This window comes from Rana temporaria, chromosome 3, assembly GCF_905171775.1.
Source record: "Rana temporaria chromosome 3, aRanTem1.1, whole genome shotgun sequence".
NCBI classification, from domain to species: domain Eukaryota; kingdom Metazoa; phylum Chordata; class Amphibia; order Anura; family Ranidae; genus Rana; species Rana temporaria.
In genome coordinates, this window is record NC_053491.1 from 154289437 (window position 1) to 154310400 (window position 20964).

At 44.2% G+C, this 20964-nt stretch overlaps 1 protein-coding gene across 3 annotated transcripts in view; it reads left to right on the top strand.

Moving 5' to 3' along the window:
- The window catches only part of PANX2 (pannexin 2), a 70681-nt gene that overhangs the window by 24399 nt on the left and 25318 nt on the right, over positions 1–20964 (top strand). The window contains exons 1-2 of one of the 3 annotated variants that reach the window (XM_040343674.1): positions 2871–3475; positions 3852–4176. In XM_040343674.1, the coding sequence (XP_040199608.1) occupies positions 3951–4176 (226 nt within the window). In that variant the 5' untranslated portion in view covers positions 2871–3475; positions 3852–3950. Of the gene's footprint in view, positions 1–2870; positions 3476–3851; positions 4177–20964 lie in introns of those variants that run through there. The other 2 variants (XM_040343675.1, XM_040343676.1) reach the window with 2 other exon arrangements.

Sequence of the window (20964 nt, forward strand, 5' to 3'; positions counted from 1 at the left end):
ACCTCCTTTTGCACTAAGCGCACAGGGCCAGATTCAGAGAGAACTGCGGCGCCGTAACGTATCGTCTTTAAGTTACACCGCCACAAGTTTTCCTCGTAAGTGCTTGATTCACAAAGCACTTGAGTATAAACTTGCAGCGGAGTAACGTAAAGATGTCCGGCGCAAGCCCGCCTAATTCAAATGGGGCGTGTACCATTTAAATTAGGCGCGTTCCCATGCCGAACGTTCTGCGCATGCTCCGTTAGGAAATTTCCCGACAAGCATTGCGTGAAATTACGGCGCGTTTTTTGAATGGCGACGTGCGTGACGTACTTTCGTATTCCCAGACGTCTTACGCAAAAAAAAAAAAATTTGGAATTCGACCCGGGAACGACGGCCATCTTTAACATGGCTCGTCTAAAGTTAAGCCATGAAAAAGCAGGCCTAACTTTGCGACGGGAAAAACCGACTAGCGAAGACGTAACGAGCGTGCGTACCTTCGTGGATCGCCGTAAAATTTGCATAGCCGACGCTGGAAAACGACTTGAACTCCACCCAGCGGCGGCCGAAGTATTGCATCCTAAGATCCGACGGTGTAAGTCAATTACACCTGTCGGATCTTAGGGCTTTCTATGCGTAACTGATTCTATGAATCAGCCACATAGATACTCTCAGGCCCCGTACACACGACCAAACATGTCTGCTGAAACTGGTCCGTGGGCCAGTTTCAGCAGACATGTTCGGTCGTGTGTAGGCCCGAGCGTGCAGGATTCCAGCAAACATTTGCCCGCCGGGCCTTTTCCCAGCGGGCAAATATTCCTGGACTTGTTTTAAAACAGTCCGCTGGAATCCTGCCCGCTCGGACATGTTCGGTCGTCTGTACAGACCTACCGTACATGTCCGAGTGCCCGCCATCCCTCGCATGCGTCGAATGACTTCGACGCATGCGTGGAAGCATTTAACTGGCAGGCCTGCCCACGTCGCCGCGACGCCGCGGACACGCCCCGCGTATTGTTTACGCGCGGATTTCTGTACAATAGGTTAGTACAGCCATCGTACAGAAATCCCCGGCCAGACATGTACGGTGAAAACGGTCCGGCGGACCGCTTTCATCGTACATGTTTGGCCGTCTGTACACGGCCACAGAGATACGACGGCGTATCAGGAGATACGCCATCGTATCTCTTTTGTGAATCAGGCCCACAATTTTTTTGTGTTTATATGTGTTTTAAATGGCAGTGATTGATTCACCACCAAGCAATGTGTGAATATGCCCCAAGTGAATCAATTAATATATTCCATAACAGGATTTTTGTTCTCGTTCTCAACTGTTAGCTCTTTTTCCTGATGTTTTATTTAAAGTGGAATTCTAGGATAAAAGGATCTAATCTTAAAACTGCTTCCACCCACCTATCACCTATATTTAGGTGGTTCTAAAACCTTTTTATCTTAATGCATTCTATGTGCTGCAGCCCCCCCCCCCCCCCCCCCCATTCCTTACCTGAGCCCATCCAATCCAGCAAAGTGCTCCCGCCGCAGTGTCTCTCCTCTTTGGAAAGATTGATAGCAGCAGGAGTGATTGGCTACCGTTGCTGTCAATCAAATCCGAGTTCCGCTGTCTGTGTTAAGGAACACAACAGTGGGACTCCAGAGCGAGCACACACGGGTGCCCCCAGGGGAAAGCCGCTTTCCCTGGGGGCACCAGATGAAGATGAGGGGCCAGGGGAACCCAGAAGAAGAGAATCAGGGCTGCTCTGTGCAAAACTATTGCACAGATCAGGTAAGTATAGGCATGTTTGTTATTTTTATAAACAAAAACAAGGCTTTATAACCACTTAAACTACCCTGTAGAACAAAGATGCATATACTTACCTATTCTTAGACAACTCGGATCCAGTCACGTGATCAGCTTGCCTGTATCAGCTAGCCACCGCTTAAAGCGGGAGTTCACCCATTTCTAAAAAAAAAAATTTTCTTCCCCTAGATTCCTGCTCGTTCGGTCTAGGGGAATCGGCTATTTGTATTAAAATATGAGCCGTACTTACCCGTTTTCGAGCTGCATCTTCTTCCGTCGCTTCCGGGTATGGGTCTTCGGGAGCGGGCGTTCCTTCTTGATTGACATTCTTCCGAGAGGCTTCTGACGGTCGCATCCATCGGGTCACTCGTAGCCGAAAGAAGCCGAACGTCGGTGCGGCTCTATACTGCGCCTGCGCACCGACGTTCGGCTTCTTTCGGAAAATCGTGACGCGATGGATGCGACCGTCGGAAGCCTCTCGGAAGACTGTCAATCAAGAAGGAACGCCCATTCCCGAGGCCCATACCCGGAAGCGACGGAAGAAGATGCAGCTTGAAAACGGGTAAGTACTGCACATATTTTAATACGAATAGCCGATTCCCCTAGAGAAAACGAGCAGGAATCTAAGGGGAAAAAGTGCCCTCTAAGGGTGAACCCCCGCTTTAAGGGGAGGGGAGTAAGCGCTGACAATGGATGGCCCACAGTTAGCCTATGGGTGACGTCGCTCTGGCATTCCAGCCATTGTCGGAGCGCTCTCTCCTCTTCCCTGTAGCTGGTGCTAGCTGACACTGGAGAGATCATGTGACTGGATCAGAGTGGCCTGTGAATAGATAAGTGTCAGCATCTTTCTTTCCCAGGGTAGATAGTATAGGTGTTAGAAGGAGGAAGGGAGCAGTTTTAGCACTACAGAATTCCACTTTAAAGCCAAAACTTGCCCACTATGTTCAGACAATGACTAGAGGATAAAATGTTATTTTTTTTGTAGATATAATAAATATTTTATTGCACAATATAACATGACATTGTCCTGCTTAACAGTGGTAATGTTAAGATGTTTTAATAAACATCACACCACATTAAATAGAGCAGATGTGCATTATGAAGTTACTGTGTGCACCAAAATTATAAATAGATTTGAAATGTGTACGAGAATTCATAATTACAAAAGAACATTTAATAATAAACTGGTAACCCTTTTTTTTTGACTAGCTGTTCACATCTGAGGTTACAAAAGAAAAAAAGCTAAACCCTTAGTGCAATATGAATGCAGCAGCCTATCTGCTTGTGTCTCCAGGAGGAAGAGATGCGAACACATATTGTTGCATAGAGCAGTGAAGCCTGTAATGCTGGAGACCCCGCCTCCATTCTGTAGCCTGCAGTAAATGGAAACGCTATGTATCTAAGCTTCTCTTGTCATATGGCTGACATTAACACCAATATACTTAGAATTCTTCAGCCAGGAGCAAAGCCTTGCTGCTTTTCATTTTGATGCAGCAAGATAGAGTGAATAGAATATTCCAGCTATTTTGTAGCATTGGGTACAGGTTTTCAAGGCGAATGACATTCTCCTCTCATTCATACTCATCCAATGGTTTACCGGCTTTCAGGGACATGCAATGTAAGTTTTCAGACAGCTTAAAATCTGTAGATGGCAGTTTGTTGTGCTTATCGCCTTTGTGGAACTCAGGGGACACCCAGCAGGTAAAAATTACTATATACCGGTATATATATATATATATATATATATATATATATATATATATATATATATATATATATATATATACATGGCTTGTATCTATACAAATATTTTAATTTTTGTGTTTCTGTGGCACTGCAGCTGAATGCAGATTTTCCTTTAGTGACAGAAATGTTCATTATTACGTGTTTTCCTTTCACACAAATTAGTCCTAAATGTTATGTTTTTCCCATTTTGTTCATAAAGTTTATATTGTTTTTGAGCATATAATTAGATACATTTGTAATGCGCACGTGATTATGTATGTTTTGTCTAAATGTTTGAAATGATTTGGATAGCTTAAAGCACCTCCTTCTTAGCATGTTCTTTTTTATGCAGACTTGACTTATTCTTTGGACCAGCAACGGTCATCCCAGTAGATGGTGACAGTACATAAAAGCTAAGGAGGCAAAGCTCCAACTGTAATCACAAACGCTTATGCAACATATCATTGATAACCATACAGACATGGCTACTGCTTTGCTAGCTGGAGAGAAACTGAAAGAACTGATCCTGCCAGGGCAGCAGGATGATAAGATTGGGTCCCTGGCAGCTCTCATGGTTCAGCTAAAGCTGGAACTTCCTTTTGATCGAGTGGTCACCATTGGCACAGTCCTCATCCCTATACTCCTTGTCACCTTGGTCTTCACAAAGAACTTTGCTGGTGAGTCCAGTATGATTTAATCATTGTAGCCACTTTATATGACATTTTTATAAAACGACATTGTTGATAGTGTAATTGTACTAATTTGGGGGTGCAGGAGAGACTAGGATGAAAGCTACAGTGGTTGGTTCTATTTGCGCTGATGTGGGATGTTTTATTACTTTGTAAATGACTTAAGCTACCCATAGACATGAGACAACATTTATTGCGTCTTGCTGTTTTCAGTCTAAGGTCTAAGTAGCATTTTAGATTTCAGCAGCTAATGGTCATGGGTACTGATCAAACAGAAAACATTGCCCAATACCTTTTTCCCCCCAAAGTAAGCCAGCTTCAGGGGTGTGCAAAGCCGAGCTGAGGCAGAAGAGGCATTGGGCGCATTGCTGCAGGGAGCGCAACTCAGGCAGGAGCTTTCTGTCTCTGACCAGCTATCTCCTGCACTATGCATGACTGGGCTGTCAAATTTATAGCTCAGTCAGGCAGATTACACAGGGAGAGTGTGAATCTTCCTGTGTAATCAGCAGCACTCTGATGTCAACCTTATAGCTGCCCACTCTGTAGGAAAAGCATTGTATGCTCCCGGTAAACGAAGCACAGCATCCAGCTGTCATGGAGTTCTGATGATTACACTGGGACAGCCACATTCTCCCTATGTAATCTGTAGAACTAAGCTGCCAGTTTAACAGCTTGAGCCCCTCTCTACATTCATCTATAAATGAAAAGTATTTTTTTCAGAATAAAATTTTTAGTAAACCCGTATTCAAAATGTAAGCAATAACTCCACTTTTGATGATAAAAAAAAAATCAATATCCTCTGGATAGTCTCCAGGTTGCCATATTGCATTGAATTTTACAGAAAATTACAATGCTGCAGATTGAAAAGGAAAGGTAATTTTTAAAAATGTTCAATTACAATATGACCTGTGTAGCAAATGTACTGTATATGCTATATATATTTTTAAAATTTGCCATATTTAAGTAAGCCATCATTATTTATAATAATTACTTCATTATGTTCCCCCTTTTTTAAATGTTTGTACCAGTATATACATTTAAAAAAATTATTTTTTTATGTCAATTTTTTTACCCCACTTTGTTGGGTTTACTTAGTTTGCACAATCTAGCTATATTCCACAGCTTTATAGCCCCTACGTAACTTTTCATTCTGATAGAGTCAAGGGGCTGACCAGTGAAGTGTCATGAGTGGACTTGTAGCAGGTTTCTGCATCAGTTTTGCCCTGTCAGAGGCCTACAGGAATACAGGTCTATCCAGGGATCACTTTCTTCATACTATGATATCCCCAAAGCCCATTCAGATCCATAACATCTTGCTACTCTACATACAAATTTTGAGTTGAAAACTCCCAGCCAAAAGCAAATTTCTTATTTTTTTCAGCAATAAAGTAGTTCTTCTAAACATTGGCAACATAAAAAAGGCACATCTGATTGCAGTAAATAAAAAACCCACAATCTGGCATAGTTTCAAGTCATTAGTACCCTTAGGGTCAGTGCTGATTATCAGATGTCTTTAAACTCAAAGCAAGGGAACATAATATGGTGGAACCAAGCACGGTTCCACCAGGCCACTCCTACATCTTCCTTCATAGTGCATACACTCTGCATCACTGCTAACCCTTAAAATCTGCACCACTTACTACTGGTCCTTGAATGCTGCTTCAATACTCACCCCTGAACTCTGCTTCACTTACTACTGAACTCTGCATCACTTACTAATGACCCCTGAATACTGAATCAATCACTACTGATCCCTGAACTCTGTGTCATTTACTGCTTACCTCTGCATTTTCTCACTACTGACCCTTAAACTCTGCATTACTTACTACTGACCTCTGGACTGTGTCAATTCTGACCCCTTCACTCAGCGTCACTTACTACTGACCCTTGAACTCAGTGTCACTACTGTCCCCTAAACTCAGCATCACTTACTACTGTCCCCTGAACTCGGCATCACTTACTACTGACCCCTGCACTCATCATCACTTACTACTGAGCCCTGCACTCTGTCACCTACTACTGACCCCTGCATTCTACACCACTTACTACGGACCCCTGAGTTCAGGGGTCTAAGAGTGCCCCCTTCATCAAGGCTAGAAAGAACACTCTTGGACCCCTGAAACACGTTGGATACTTTTTGGATTGTACCCCTGATTTTTAATGGATTAAAGTTGTATTTGTAACTTTTAGCAGTGGTGTGGTGCTTTAATTAAAAATGTTTGTTATTTACTAGCTCAGCACTCACGCTTCCCAATGCACAGCATGTATGTCAAGCTTAAGAGAAGGTCTATTTATAGAGAACAATAGAACATTGCCTGGCACATGTGATGAGGTGATTATGGAGCCTAGACAGACTATTCTCTATTGTCTGACCCATTCTCGATTCAGCACATGCACCCGACTGTAATATGAGTAAGAACCACTGATCTAGAAATTATGCCCATTTCTGGGCACACCAATAATGTCTAGAGGGATTTCTGATGGACAGAGGTATACAGATATCTCTCAATTATTGTTGCAGAGTGGATATTCTTTTTTTTATTTTAGTTTTTTAAATTGTACTCATCCCTTTAACATTTTCAAAATATTTTGATCAGTATTGATGTTTGAATGCCATGATTTATTCACAGAACACTAGAAACTATTTCTGAACTGGAAATAGTCTTTGCCTGTACACCTACTTTTGTGCTTCCCCTAAAACCATGGCAACACCAGCTGCTAGCTTTTAAAGTGCCACTATATAGTTGCCATGCACCTAATCATTATGTATAGTATTATAGACACATAGGAGTATATTTATAAAAAATTTGCTTTGCGAATGTCTCAACATTTGCGTAAGAGTAACAAATAATAACCGTCATTTTTGTAAGGCCCCTGCCACATGGCCAAACCAGTCAGATCTGCCTGTCAGTTTTTTAGGCAGTCCCAATCGAACCCTCTATTATGCTCTATGGAGAGCAGATGTAAACGGGCATTTGTCTGTTTACACCCCCGACATTCAATCTGATACGATATGCTAAAAACAGACAGATGGGGATCCGTCCCCCATCCATCTAGCTGATTGAATCAGTTGGCAGTCGGGTGTGAATGGACAAGGGGCTCATTTACACCCGACTGCCCTTAAAAGACAGCAGGCTGTGTTGCATCGGCAGAGCGGACACAGACCAGCCATCTGCCTGCTCAGTGGGGATAAGCGGACAGATTCCCCACTGAGCAGGTAGACTCCTGGCAGGGTCCGACTCATGTAATAGAGTGTAATAGATTCTTTGTTGCCATTTTCTTTCTATCCTTTTGGCAGGTCCACGGACATTGTGACTAATTTGGATCAACAGTTGGTCTTCTAAGGGGGTTTCACTAATATATGGGGACTCTGATTTAAAATAAAAAATGTAAAAAAAAATACTGTTGGTTTGCCGCTAGTACTGTTATTTTCCCCCACGCCTCAAAAAAATAAAAAAATACAGCACAACCTCCCACTGTTTTAAGTGGTTCCTGCCTGCCCACACTACATTTACTGTAGAAGAGCGGCACGAGCAGACTGAATAATGTACATGGGGTTGGACAAAAACAATGCAAACACTGCGCTCTGCAGACTCTGATGTAGGGGATGCCTTATGTACTCTGATGTAAGGAGCTCTCTGTGGACTCTAATATAAGGGGGGCTTTGTGGTCTCTGATGTAAGCAGGGCTTTGTGGACTCTGATGTAAGGGGGGCTGTACGAGGGTACCAATGAGCTGGGGATCTGCTGAACAGGGGTATTTATGAGCTGGGGATCTGCTGAGTGGGGGTACTCTTGAGCTGGCATTCTACTGAGCCCCTTTAAAACAAAGAGAAAATCAACACACACAGTGTATTCGCCAAGCTTTAATAAAGATAACAAAAAAGCATAATCAAAGCATCACTGAAGTATAAAAAACACATAAAAAATGTTGAAGCAGTAGGCGCTTTAATGTGTGTTGAAGTTGAAGCAGGTGTAAATAAGCCCTAACACAATGGTTCTACTTTACAACTTATCCTTCCAATCCAAATCTGAGTGAGCTTACTCATTAAACACAATATAACCTCAGAGTGAGGCAAAAACAATTTCATTTTGTGACGAAACGTACGTCGGGAGGTTGGCGTGCTGACGTCATTGCAGAGTTTCTTGTGAGCGGACGGGTGTCTGTAAGCTGGTCGGCTATACTTTTATGATAGTCTTTATCTTCTTTCTTGTAAGTGTAACCTTTAATATAAATAAATCTTCTTGCTAATCAGTACTACACTATGGAGAGTTTTTCTTTTTTGGGGCGTTGATCGATGGTTGACTTGTGCAAACCTGTCTCATTGAGCCTACCTGATCCACCTTCTGTTTACCCCCTGCGAGCTGTGGCTGGATCCTGACAGTGTACTACTATAAAGGCTTGTTTTCATATTGCCTCTGTTAAGCGTGCATTCTATGTGGTGGCGGTGCACATTGTTGGCGGTGTTTATCAAGAGTCTACTGTTTATTCACATACAACATTCAGTGGTGTTTTCCTTTACTAAATGGACTTTTGGATCATTTTCCTATGATTTTTTAGGGACTGTTTTCGTCACATGTTTAGTGTTACACAGATTGTCAATATTTTTGTGCACTTGGTCTATTTATTTTTATTTTAAAATGTATTCTTTTGCGCAGCTCCTTCCTATATATTTTGCAATTATTTGTGTGTATATCTCACATTTGAGCTGCTGCTCTGTTTGTTTATTTTATATTATAATAATTTCACTAGGTATAGCGTGGTAATTTTCTAAATTTTTTAAATAAATAAATGGCACGAGGTCCCCTAAAGATGAATACCAGGCCCTTATTCTACAGTAGATAATGGTCTGGTATGGATTTTTAAGGAGTATCCCATACAGAAACACAACAAAAATGGAGTGGCATCCCCCTAAAACTCATATCAGACCCTTATCCTAGATAGGGGTCTTTTATTGATTCTTTAGGATGACCCATGTAAAAAAAAAAAACATACCAGATCCTTATCCAGTCATGTAGCTTTCCAGGAAAGAAAGGGGCATAAAGCATGCACCCCCTCCCTCTGAACCAGGGGGCCTAAAAATATATGCCCTGCCTACATGAATGACTACCAAAAACTTACCCCTTGTAACTCATTCAATGTAAATGAACACACAGATACCAGAGAACAATTATAAACCAAAAAAGGGCCCACCTGTAGATCCAATGCCAATAACTTTATCCAGAAACGTAGAACACTTGTCAGTCTTTATGAACAATGCCCCACCAATGGAAACATGACAACCTTGGACAACAATCCCCTCCTGTCAGACTCTTGCTGCAAATGACATCTCCCCAAACAGCAGCTGAGTTTAAATAAAGCAGCCAGGGGATTACAGATGATGTCACTGAACATAAACTCACTGGCCACTTTATTAGGTACACTTTGCTAGGACCGGGTTGGAACCCCTTTTGCCTTCAGAACTGCCTTAATTCTGCGTGTTTAAAATATTCCTTTAGAGATTTTTATCCATATTGACATGATAGCATCACACAGTTGCTGCAGATTTTTTTGGCTGCACATCCATAATGCAAATCTTCCCGTTATACCCCATCCCAAAGGTGCTTTATTGGATTGAGATCTGGTGACTGTGGATCTGGTGATCTGGTGACTGCGGAGGCCCATGGAGTACAGTGACCTCATTGTCTTGTTCAAGAAAACAGTTTGTGATGGTTTGAGCTTTGTGAGATGGTACATTATCTTGCTGGAAGGAGCCATCAGAAGATGGGCACACTGTAGTCATAAAGGGATGGACATGGTCAGCAACAATACTCAGGAAGTCCGTGGCATTTAAACAATGCTCAATTGGTACTAAGGGACCCAAAGTGTGCCAAGAAAATATCCCCCGCATCATTACACCACCACCTGAACAGTTGCTATAGGGTAGGATGGATCCAAGCTTTCATGTTTTTTATGCCAAATTCTGACCCTAACATCTGAATGTTGCAGCTAAAATTGAGACTCATCAGACCAGGCAATGTTTTTACAATATTCTGTTGTCCAATTTTTGAGAGCCTGTGAGAATTTTAGCCTCAGTTTCTTGTTCTTAGCTGACAGGAGTGGTACCCTGTGTGGTCCTCTGCTGTACCCCATCTGCTTCAAGTTTCAATGTGTTGTGCATTCAGAGATGATATTCTGCATACCTTGGTTGTAACGAGTGGTTATTTGAGTTACTGTTGCCTTTCTATCATCTCAAATTAGTCTGCCCATTCTCCTCTGACATTAACAAGGCATTTTTGCCCACACAACTGCCGCTCACTGGATATTTTCTCCTTTTCGGACCATTCTCTGTAATCCCAGTAGATTTTAAATACTCAGACCTGCCCATCTGTTCAAAGTCACTTAAATCCGCTTTCTTCCCCATTCTGATGCTCGGTTTGAACTTCAGAAAGTCGTCTTCACCACGTCTAGATGCCTAAATGCATTGAGGTACTGCCATTTGATTGGCTGATTAGCAATTTGTGTTACCAAGCTGCTGAACAGGTGTACATTATAAAGTGGCCAGTGAGTGTATATTGTACAGTATGTTATGACCATATGTACCCAGGACCACTTTTATTTTAAAAGAACTGTAATTTAGCTGCAATATTTTTTTATGTCACGTTTGCTGTAGTACATCCTGTGCAAGTATAGGGCATCCCCCAAACATGTTATTTCAAGGAAACTTGTATTTTTATGATGCTCTTTTAGCTTTGTTTAAAGACTCACTCCCCTCTAAACTGTATTTTTGTAAAAAAAATGACATTGGCATGGGTCTCTTATATCAGTGACCCATGCCCTTTTATTAGCAGAATGTTGTAAATTGGCCTTTAGACTTTAATAAGGTTCAGGTTTTATATTCGGGGTTTGTGGATTTCAGACTGGGTTTGCATCTATTCCATATCAAAACCCAAGCCAGTTCGCTCATGAATACTATTATTACAGGTATTAACCACATGCTGTTACTGAAATACAATATTTTTCTCTATTCTAGATATTTGAAGTAAATTAACTATGCAGTCTGAAAGATGTATGTGAGAGGTGTATTTTATTTTCAGCAGATGACAAGCCACTTACAGTTGAGGGTACTGTTGCCTAATACTACGTTGTAGTAAATACGTTATTCCCTTGAAATGTTGTGTTTATTAATGTGCATATGACTAAACTGTTGGAGTCTATCCCAAGTACAAGTGGCCTTTTTTCCTTATCTCTCAGATACTGGATGATAATATAAATGGAAGGCAGTCACTAACTGGTATCCTTGCTACCATTAAGGGAAGGATCTGCTTTTGTTCCTATAGGCAGGCCATACATTATGCAATTTTCTTTCCTCCCACCACGGGCTGTAGGAATGAAAATTGCTCGACACTCTGGATGAAGGAGTACAGGGGGCACAGCAGCGTTGTAAGTAGGGAGGGGGGGTGTTAAATGTACTATCAGATTTAAATACACTAACATATTGAAGCCAAATCCCAGCTCATACTTTATAATCAGTTACAACAAACAGTTTGTTTTCCTTTTGGCATAATGGTTTTACTTAACATAAAAAAAATCATTGTAAGCACCCCTGTCAGTGTTAAATTTGTTTGTCTGCTTTCTGTAAACTCATACATCTGGTGTCACAATGATAGACAAACACAATGTGCCTAAGCTAATAACACACAAACAATTCTAGTTCCTTGTGTCTTTATTGAACACAACCATTAAACATTCACAGTGCTGGAGTAAAAAGTAATTGAACCCATAGACTAGTTACTTCAACAGAAGCTAATTGGAGGCAGTAGTTTGCACACCTGGGGCTAGATTCAGGTAGACTTACGATGAGTGTATCAGTAGATACGCCGTCGTAAGTCCGAATCCCCGCCGTCGCAACTTTAAGCGTATGCTCAATCTGAGATACGCTTAAATGTTGCTAAGATACGACCGGCGTAAGTCTCCTACGCCATCGTATCTTAACTGCATATTTACGCTGGCCGCTAGGGGCGTGTACGCTGATTTACGGAGCATGCGCACTGGGATACGTCCACTGAGCCGCCGTAAGTTTCAGTGCAAGTTCTTTGTGAATACAGGACTTGCGGCTCAAACTTACGGTGGCGTAGTGTATCTGAGATACGCTACGCATGCCTAATTCTACATGAATCTAGCCCCTGGAGTCCAATTAATGAAATGAGTTTGGAGGTGTGGTTTGGAGCTATTTTGGTTGATAAAAGACATGCAAACAGTAAGATTGCTGCTCATAAAAAGCATTATCTGATGTGAACCATGCCTCACAAAAAGGAGCTCTCTGAAGTCATATGATCAAGAGTAGTTCATCTGCATGAGTCTGGAAAGGAATAAAAAGCAATCTTCATGTGTTTAGGCATCCATCAGTAGACCTTTTAGCAAATGGTCCACAAATGGAAACAGTTTATTAATATGGCTACTCTCCCTGGCGCCCAACTAAGATGACTCCCAAGGCAGAACCCTTAATGAGGTAAAGAAGAACCCACAAATAACAGCCAAAGGCTTGAAGACATTACTGGAACTGACAAACATCCCTGTTTATGAGTGTACCATACGCAAGTCTTTGGACAGGTAGTGTGTCCATACAGAACACCATGGAGGAAGCCACTACAAATAAAAACATTGCTGAACACCTGAAGTTTGCCAAAAAGCACCTTGGCAAACCTCAACGCTACTAGGAAAATGTTTTGTCGACTGGTGAAACAAAAGTTGAATTCAGGAAAATTATTCAGCACTATGTATGGCGCAAAAAAGGGCACAGCTTTTCAACATGAAAACATCATCCCAACAGTGAAGTATGGTGGAGGGAACATCATGATTTGGGTTAACTTCACTGCCTCAGGGCCTGGACATCTTGTCATCATCATGAATTCCCAAGTTTGCCAAGGTATCCTACAGGATAATGTCAGGTCTGTCTGCCAGCTGAAGCTTAGTAGAAGTTCGGTAATGTGACAGGACAATGACCCTAAGCATCGAAGTAAATCCACCACAGTCTGGCTTCAGAAAAAGAAAATGCGCCTTTTTGGAATGGCCCAGTCAGAGCCCAAACTAAACTTCATAGAGATGCTGTGGAATGACCTCAAGAAAGCCGTCCACACCAGACATCCTTCAAAGGTGTCTGAGCTGAAGCTGTTTTGTAAAGAGGAATGGTCACAAATTCCTCCTTAACATTGTACAGATCTGATCCAGAGCTAACATAAGCACTTCCTTGAAGCCACTGCTGCCAAAGGAGGTTCTTAAAGAGGACCTTCAGTCTCCCCCCAAAAAAATTATAGTCAGCAGCTACAAATACTGTAGTTGCTGTCTTTTAAAAAAAGGACACTTAACTGTCCAGGGATCCAGTGATGTTGGCACCCGAGCCTTTTCTTTCAATCAACTTCGGATGGAAGTGCCGGCATCTTCACTAAGAGAAACCGGCAGTGAAGCCTGAAGGCTTCGCTGCCAGTTTCCTAGTGTGCATGCTTGAGTCGCGCTGCACTTTGTGAATGGTTCCGCTGCCTACTGGGACCTGTGTGTGTGTCCCGATGGCTGCAGAAGGGAAGGAGGTGGTTGATTGCTGTGGCGATCTTACCCAGAAGTGAATACCTGTCAAAGCCAGGTAACCATAATTGTGGCAGTGGAGGAGGGAGGGTGAGAACAAGAAGAACCCTTACCTTTTTCTCCATCACTGTAAGTTTTTAATGGGTGTGTTCAATAAAGACATGGTAATTATAATTTTTTGTGTGTTATCAGTTTAAGCACATGTGTATGTCTATTGATGTGAGTTACAGTAGATGAGCATCAGATCGCATTTTATGGCAAATTATTTCATAAAACCAGTTAATTCCAAGGGGTTCACATACATTTTCTTTCCACTGTAACAAATATTGTTCACTCTTCTGACAGGTTCATCTGCAGTAGCAGGATGATCCCTATGAGAATGTGATTCTTTATGCAGGAGCTACATTTGACCTTGAGTATGTCATCCAGGCTTTCTAAAGGTCGTTAAGAAAACTGTGTCAGTGCAATGGCACAATTTACATTATCAGATGTTGACATAGATATGTTGGCATTTTATCTCTAGCTTGTTATCATTTGTAAAACAAAGAAAAATATTGCGCATACCAAATTAACAATAAATGTGTACCAGCTGCGTCTCAAAGATGTCATACAACATCAAATAAACATATAGAGAAAAAAGGAGTCGCGCTTATTAAACCAAATGTGAAAAACCTGTGTAGTATGAACCAATCGCTTTATGAGGGAATGGGTTAAATCACTTGTGACAAATAACAAGATCCCTATTATGGAGGATCAATGTAAAACTTATTCAATACACTTATTAATCAAAACCTGTATAGTGTGAACCAATCCCTTGAAGGAAAGGGGTGAAATCACTTGTGACAAATAGCAAGATCCAGGGCCGGACTGGGAGTAAAAACCAGCCCTGGAAAACATTTCATACCAGCCCCATAGCATTATTATACCAGCCCAACATCATAACGTCATTATTTTCTTGTTCATAAAAGAGAAAACCATACATTTTAAAGAAACATTTAAAGAGCGTATTATATAAAGATAAGACAGATATGAAAGCACATAAGGGCTAGGGATATATATATATATATATATATATATATATATATACACACAGTGGAACCTCGGATTACGAGAATAATCCGCTCCAGGAGAATCCAAAGTACTCACATATCAAAGTGAGTTTCCCCATTGAAGTTAATAGAAACGAAAAAAAAAAATCCGCATTGACTTCAATTGCATGCAATACCGCATGTGGCCAGAGAGCATCGGAGACACTCGGAAATGTCACTTGCCACTTGTCCCTTGTCACCAGATTCAGCATGTCACTTGCCATCCGTCCCCTGCCACCAGATTTAGTGTGTCACTTGCCACCCATCCCGTCACCAGATTCAGTTTGAGTTACAGCAGGGGACTGGGTGACAGAGGACTGGGTGACAGCAGGGGACTGGGTGACAGGGGACTGGGAGACTGGGTGACAGAGGACTGGGTGACAGCAGGGGACTGGGTGACAGCAGGGGACTGGGTGACAGAGGACTGGGCGACTGGGTGACAGAAAACTGGGTGACAGAAGACTGGGCGACAGCAGGGGACTGAGTGACAGAGGACTGGGCGACTGGGTGACAGAGGACTGGGTTGACAGCAGGGGACTGGGTGACAGAGGACTGGGTGACAGAGGACTGGGCGACAGCAGGGGACTGGGTGACAGAGGACTTGGCGACAGCAGGGGACTGGGTGACAGAGGATTTGGCGACAGCAGGGGACTAGGTGACAGAGGACTGGGTGACAGCAGGGGACTGGGTAACAGAGGACTTGGCGACAGCAGGGGACTGGGTGAAAGAGGATTTGGCGACAGCAGGGGACTGGGTGACAGAGGATTTGGCGACAGCAGGGGACTGGGTGACAGAGGACTGGGTGACAGAGGACTGGGTGACAGCAGGGGACTGGGTGACAGAGGATTTGGCGACAGCAGGGAACTGGGCGACAGAGGACTGGGTGACAGAGGACTGGGTGACAGCAGGGGACTGGGTGACAGAGGACTGGGTGACAGAGGATTTGGCGACAGCAGGGGACTGGGTGACAGAGGACTTGGCGACAGCAGGGGACTGGGTGACAGCAGGTGACTGGGTGACAGAGGACTGGGTGACAGCAGGGGACTGGGTGACAGCAGGGGACTGGGTGACAGCAAGGAACTGGGTTTCAGAGGACTGGGCGACTGGGTGACAGAGGACTGGGTGACAGCAGAGGACTGGGTGACAGAGGACTGGGTGACAGCAGAGGACTGGGCGACTGGGTGACAGAGGACTGGGTGACAGAGGACTGGGTGACAGAGGACTGGGTTGACAGCAGGGGACTGGGTGACAGAGGACTGGGCGACAGCAGGGGACTGGGCGACTGGGTGACAGAGGGCTGGGTGACAGAGGGCTGGGTGACAGAGAGCTGGGTGACAGAGGGCTGGGTGACAGAGGACTGGGTTGACAGCAGGGGACTGGGTGACAGAGGACTGGGTGACAGAGGACTGGGTTGACAGCAGGGGACTGGGCGACTGGGTGACAGAGGGCTGGGTGACAGAGGGCTGGGTGACAGAGGGCTGGGTTGACAGCAGGGGACTGGGTGACAGAGGATTTGGCGACAGCAGGGGACTGGGTGACAGAGGACTGGGTGACAGGGGACTGGGTGACAGAGGACTGGGTGACAGAGGACTGGGTGACAGAGGACTGGGTCGACAGTAGGGGACTGGGCGACTGGGTGACAGAGGGCTGGGTGACAGAGGACTGGGTGACAGAGGGCTGGGTGACAGAGGGCTCTGTGACAGCAGGGGACTGGGTGACAGCAGGGGACTGGGTGACAGAGGATTTGGCGACAGCAGGGGACTGGGTGACAGAGGACTTGGCGACAGCAGGGGACTGGGTGACAGCAGGGGACTGGGTGACAGAGGACTGGGTGACAGCAGGGGACTGGGTGACAGCAAGGAACTGGGTTTCAGAGGACTGGGTGACTGGGTGACAGAGGACTGGGTGACAGCAGAGGACTGGGTGACAGAGGACTGGGTTGACAGCAGGGGACTGGGTGACAGAGGACTGGGTGACAGCAGGGGACTGGGTGACAGAGGACTGGGTTGACAGCAGGGGACTGAGCGACTGGGTGACAGAGGGCTGGGTGACAGAGGAATGGGTGACAGAGGACTGGGTGACAGAGGACTGGGTTGACAGAGGACTGGGTGACAGAGGACTGGGTTGACAGCAGGGGACTGGGCGACTGGGTGACAGAGGGCTGGGTGACAGAGGGCTGGGTGACAGAGGACTGGGTTGACAGCAGGGGACTGGGCGACTGGGTGACAGAGGGCTGGGTGACAGAGGGCTGGGTGACAGAGGGCTGGGTGACAGAGGACTGGGTTGACAGCAGGGGACTGGGTGACAGAGGATTTGGCGATAGCAGGGGACTGGGTGACCGAGGACTGGGTGACAGAGGACTGGGCGACTGGGTGATTGGTTTCCAGGGGGGGGCAGCAGCCCAATTCACGGTCCTAAGCGCAGGCAGATTATTGTTTTTTTTTTTTTTTCAAATTACATTTTTTTTTTGCATTTAAAAGGTAGGGGGGGGGGTTTGACCATGCAATAGTGAAAGAGATTATACAGTCCAGATTACAATTTGCAGGGGCAGCAAAGGTGACAGAGAAAGGGGGGTGCACCATGCAACCCCCCCCCCCCTCTCTCTCTGTCACCTTTGCTGCCCCTGCAAATTGTAATCTGGACAGTATAATCTCTCTCACCATTGCATGGTCAAACCCCCCCCCTCTCTGCACCTACCTTTTCTGCCCCTACTTATTGGAAATTGTATAATCTCTCTCTCTCACACCACCAGTGTACGGTGCATCCCCCCCCCTCCCCTCTCTCTGAGATTATTATACAGACAGAGAGAGAGGGGGGGCCCGGGGGGGTGCACCGTTATATGGTGAGAGAGAGTCGAGATGCAGTATACAGGATTTCATTCACCTTGTGCCCCAAGGGTGGGCGGCGCCGTTCACTTCCTCTGCTGCTCTCAGTGCTCTGCCTTCACACTGTCACGTTACTCTGCAGGAGAAACATAGTGGGCGGTGCTGGCGCCGCACGGGACGATGGGACATTCCGTTCTCCTGCTCGGCTCCTCCCCTCCCTCAGGCACATGATGATCGGTCCAGTCCACACAGTGACACAGCGCGGAAGGAAAGTGCAGCGGCGAGCAAGGCGGCCGCAACCCGCCGGCGTCCGGCCCGCCGCTGCTTTTTATTAACAAAATGTGACATTAGCATGACACTGGAGTGCAGCTAGGCATAGGGCATGCGTCTTAATGCAAAATGCGTCCGCGAAAGCGGCCGCGATGGCGGCCGTGGCCCACAGCTGAGCTAATTAATTTGACTGACAGCAGGCGGCCTACCGGGAATTTTCCCGGTATCCCGGTAGGCCAGTCCGGCCCTGGCAAGATCCCTGTTATGAAGGATCAATGTAAAACTTGTTCAATACACTTATTTAGTCAAAATAAATCTATATAGGAAAAATGTGCAAGAACAGTCCATTCCATAAAAAAAAAATGAAATTAGTCCCAAATAGTGGAAGAGGTGATGAATCCCAAGTGTGACTTAGACAAATCCACAGTATGGTGAATGATGACAGACGGTGAGCCCTCCACCAACAGGTAACACTGACTCTTACCAGAAGGACAGTATAAAACAGCAATAAGAATAAAAGCCTCTTTCTCCTCCTTCAACAGAAATGGGTATGAGCATCCATCCACCCTCACTCAGCGCCACAGCAATAAAAGCCAATGAGAAAAACGATTCAGAGTTCCAAAGTATGTAAAAAGGAATCAAAAGCAGCTCATAGCGTATTACTGTATAAACGGTTTAATCAATAAAAGGAAGATTGCGCACTTACATCAATCAGCATAAATAAAAGCATAGAAAACAGCCGGCCGGACTGTATGGTGAAGCGTGTGCCCGAGACTTCCGGGTCCTCACATGTGCAACGCGGTGACGTCAGAGCGCCGCCTCCCGACGTTTCGTCTCAACAGGGACTTGTTCACAGGGAGCAAGTCCCTGTTGAGACGAAACGTCGACCACAACTAGCGTGCACTGCTTGGTCCAAACAATTGGAAGTGAGGGGAAAATGAGTGATTCGAATGCTAAGGCAGGACATTACAAGGAAGCAGAAAAACACAGTATGTTCATGAAAAATAGACTACAGGACCATTAAAGCCCAACTATAGACATCTAAAAAAATTATCCCTTGCAATGGGGCCATGTCTGCACTACAAGGGTTAAAGAGTTTGTAAACCTTCCTCTAATGTTTGTACCTATATGTAGGCCTAGAAAAAAGCTTACCTATAGGTACTGTAAATATCTCCTAAACTTGCACCATTTGGGAGATATTTACTGTATACTGCGCCAATGATGTCATCGGTGCATGCGCACTGAAGGAACGTGCATGAGCGGGAGTGGCTTCACATGATTTCGGCCAGTCACACAGCCGGAGTCTGTGGCCCCTGAAGGAAGATGGAAGCAGCCTGCAGAAGGGACAACACGGCTTTGTTTACAGGTAAGTGTCACATAATGTGCTAGTATGCAATGCATACTAGCACATTATGACTTTTCTGTGCAGGGAAGGGTAAAAGTTTTTTTCTTTTCAGAGTTTACTTCCTCTTTAATTGCTTGTTTAGGTCTAGGGGAACAATGAAAGAAGATTTACTTTACCTGACACTCCGCTCCTTCCAGTTGCTAGACCAGTCCCCGCAGAATCTTCTTACCACCCCTCCCCCATACTTTAGCAGTATAGGGTTCTGACATCATAAAGACCAATGCAGGGCATTGGATGTGTTGATGTTGAAGGACAGTCCACTGCCAGAGCGTGGGGAAGCACCATCCATACCCCCCAACTTTCTGAGCTAGGGATGAGGGACGCCTATTAGCAAAAGTATGTAGGCATAGGACACACCCTCTGCCACGCCTCCCTTAAAGGAGAATTGTACAACAAAAATTATTGGTTAAACCCACAAGTTTTTTTTTTTACTATTTTTTACTATTTCTTTATATTGTTTTTTTTTTTATTTACAGTTGCAGCAATTTAGAAATTGAGTGAAAGGTTTAGCGCTGTAAAAAAAAAATTGATAGATACTGGTAAGTAGTGCGTTTTATATACAACTATATAGATGAGACCAAAATGAGGGACAAATAAGGAGAAAAGAGGTACAGAGGGACTTTCTTATAAATCACGGACAGTCCCTTAAAATCAGGGACAGTTGAGAGCTATGCACCATCAGGTAAGTAAAAGTGTCCCCCCCCCCCTAGACAAAACAAACAGTTAACCCCCTGTAGTGTGGGTGCTGCTCAACTATTATTGATCCTGTACAATATTTCTATGTATATTCAAACTAATCAGAGTTTATAAAATGTTTTGATGATAATGCTTGTTGTAAACATGCTCGTGTAGTGATAACAGTTATGCTTCTTAGGTCCTGAATTAAATAAGCACACAAGGCATTTGATGCAGGCTTTTTGGTAATACAATATTAATGACCTTCAAAGCTTTACGCTGCAGGTGTGGAGGTCAAATTTGAAGTAATGCTCTGAATATTGCTGCGTAGTTCCAATTATTTCAGGAATAAATTCAGTGTGTAGATGTGATATTTTTTCTTTTATTCGAAAACACTTTGAAAAGGTATTAATTTATTATTTCCTAGAAACGCACAATACAGGACACAGTTTGTTAATGATGCACTGCGCTTTGATGTCCCAGTAGGAAAACTCGCCAAGGAGAAGGCTTTTGTGAACATCAGAAATAAACATTATACTAAAAGCAGAGTTGCAATAATAAGGCCTGTATTGAGCTATAATTAATTTTTGCTTTACATTTTATTTGAATTCCTAATGAAAATAGAACAGCGTCAAGAAAATTTAACATGCTTACCAATTTTTTTATGCAAAATGCATTCTGGTGACAGAGGCCATAATACAGCTTAAAATAGCACTATTTCCTGCTGCTTTGATTACATATCCAGGATACTGTAAGATAAAAAGAAATTAAAAGCACACCTTCAATAAATAGAAAACAAAGTAATCTGGCAGCCCCGAAAAACCTGGAAATACCAGTGTTCAATTTAATGTGAGGTGGGCAGAAGGAAATGGCTTCTGAGTGCTCCAATGTATCCTGAGATCAGGATTCAGGACTGTCTGGCCCAGATTCAAGAAGCTATTGCGCCCGCGCA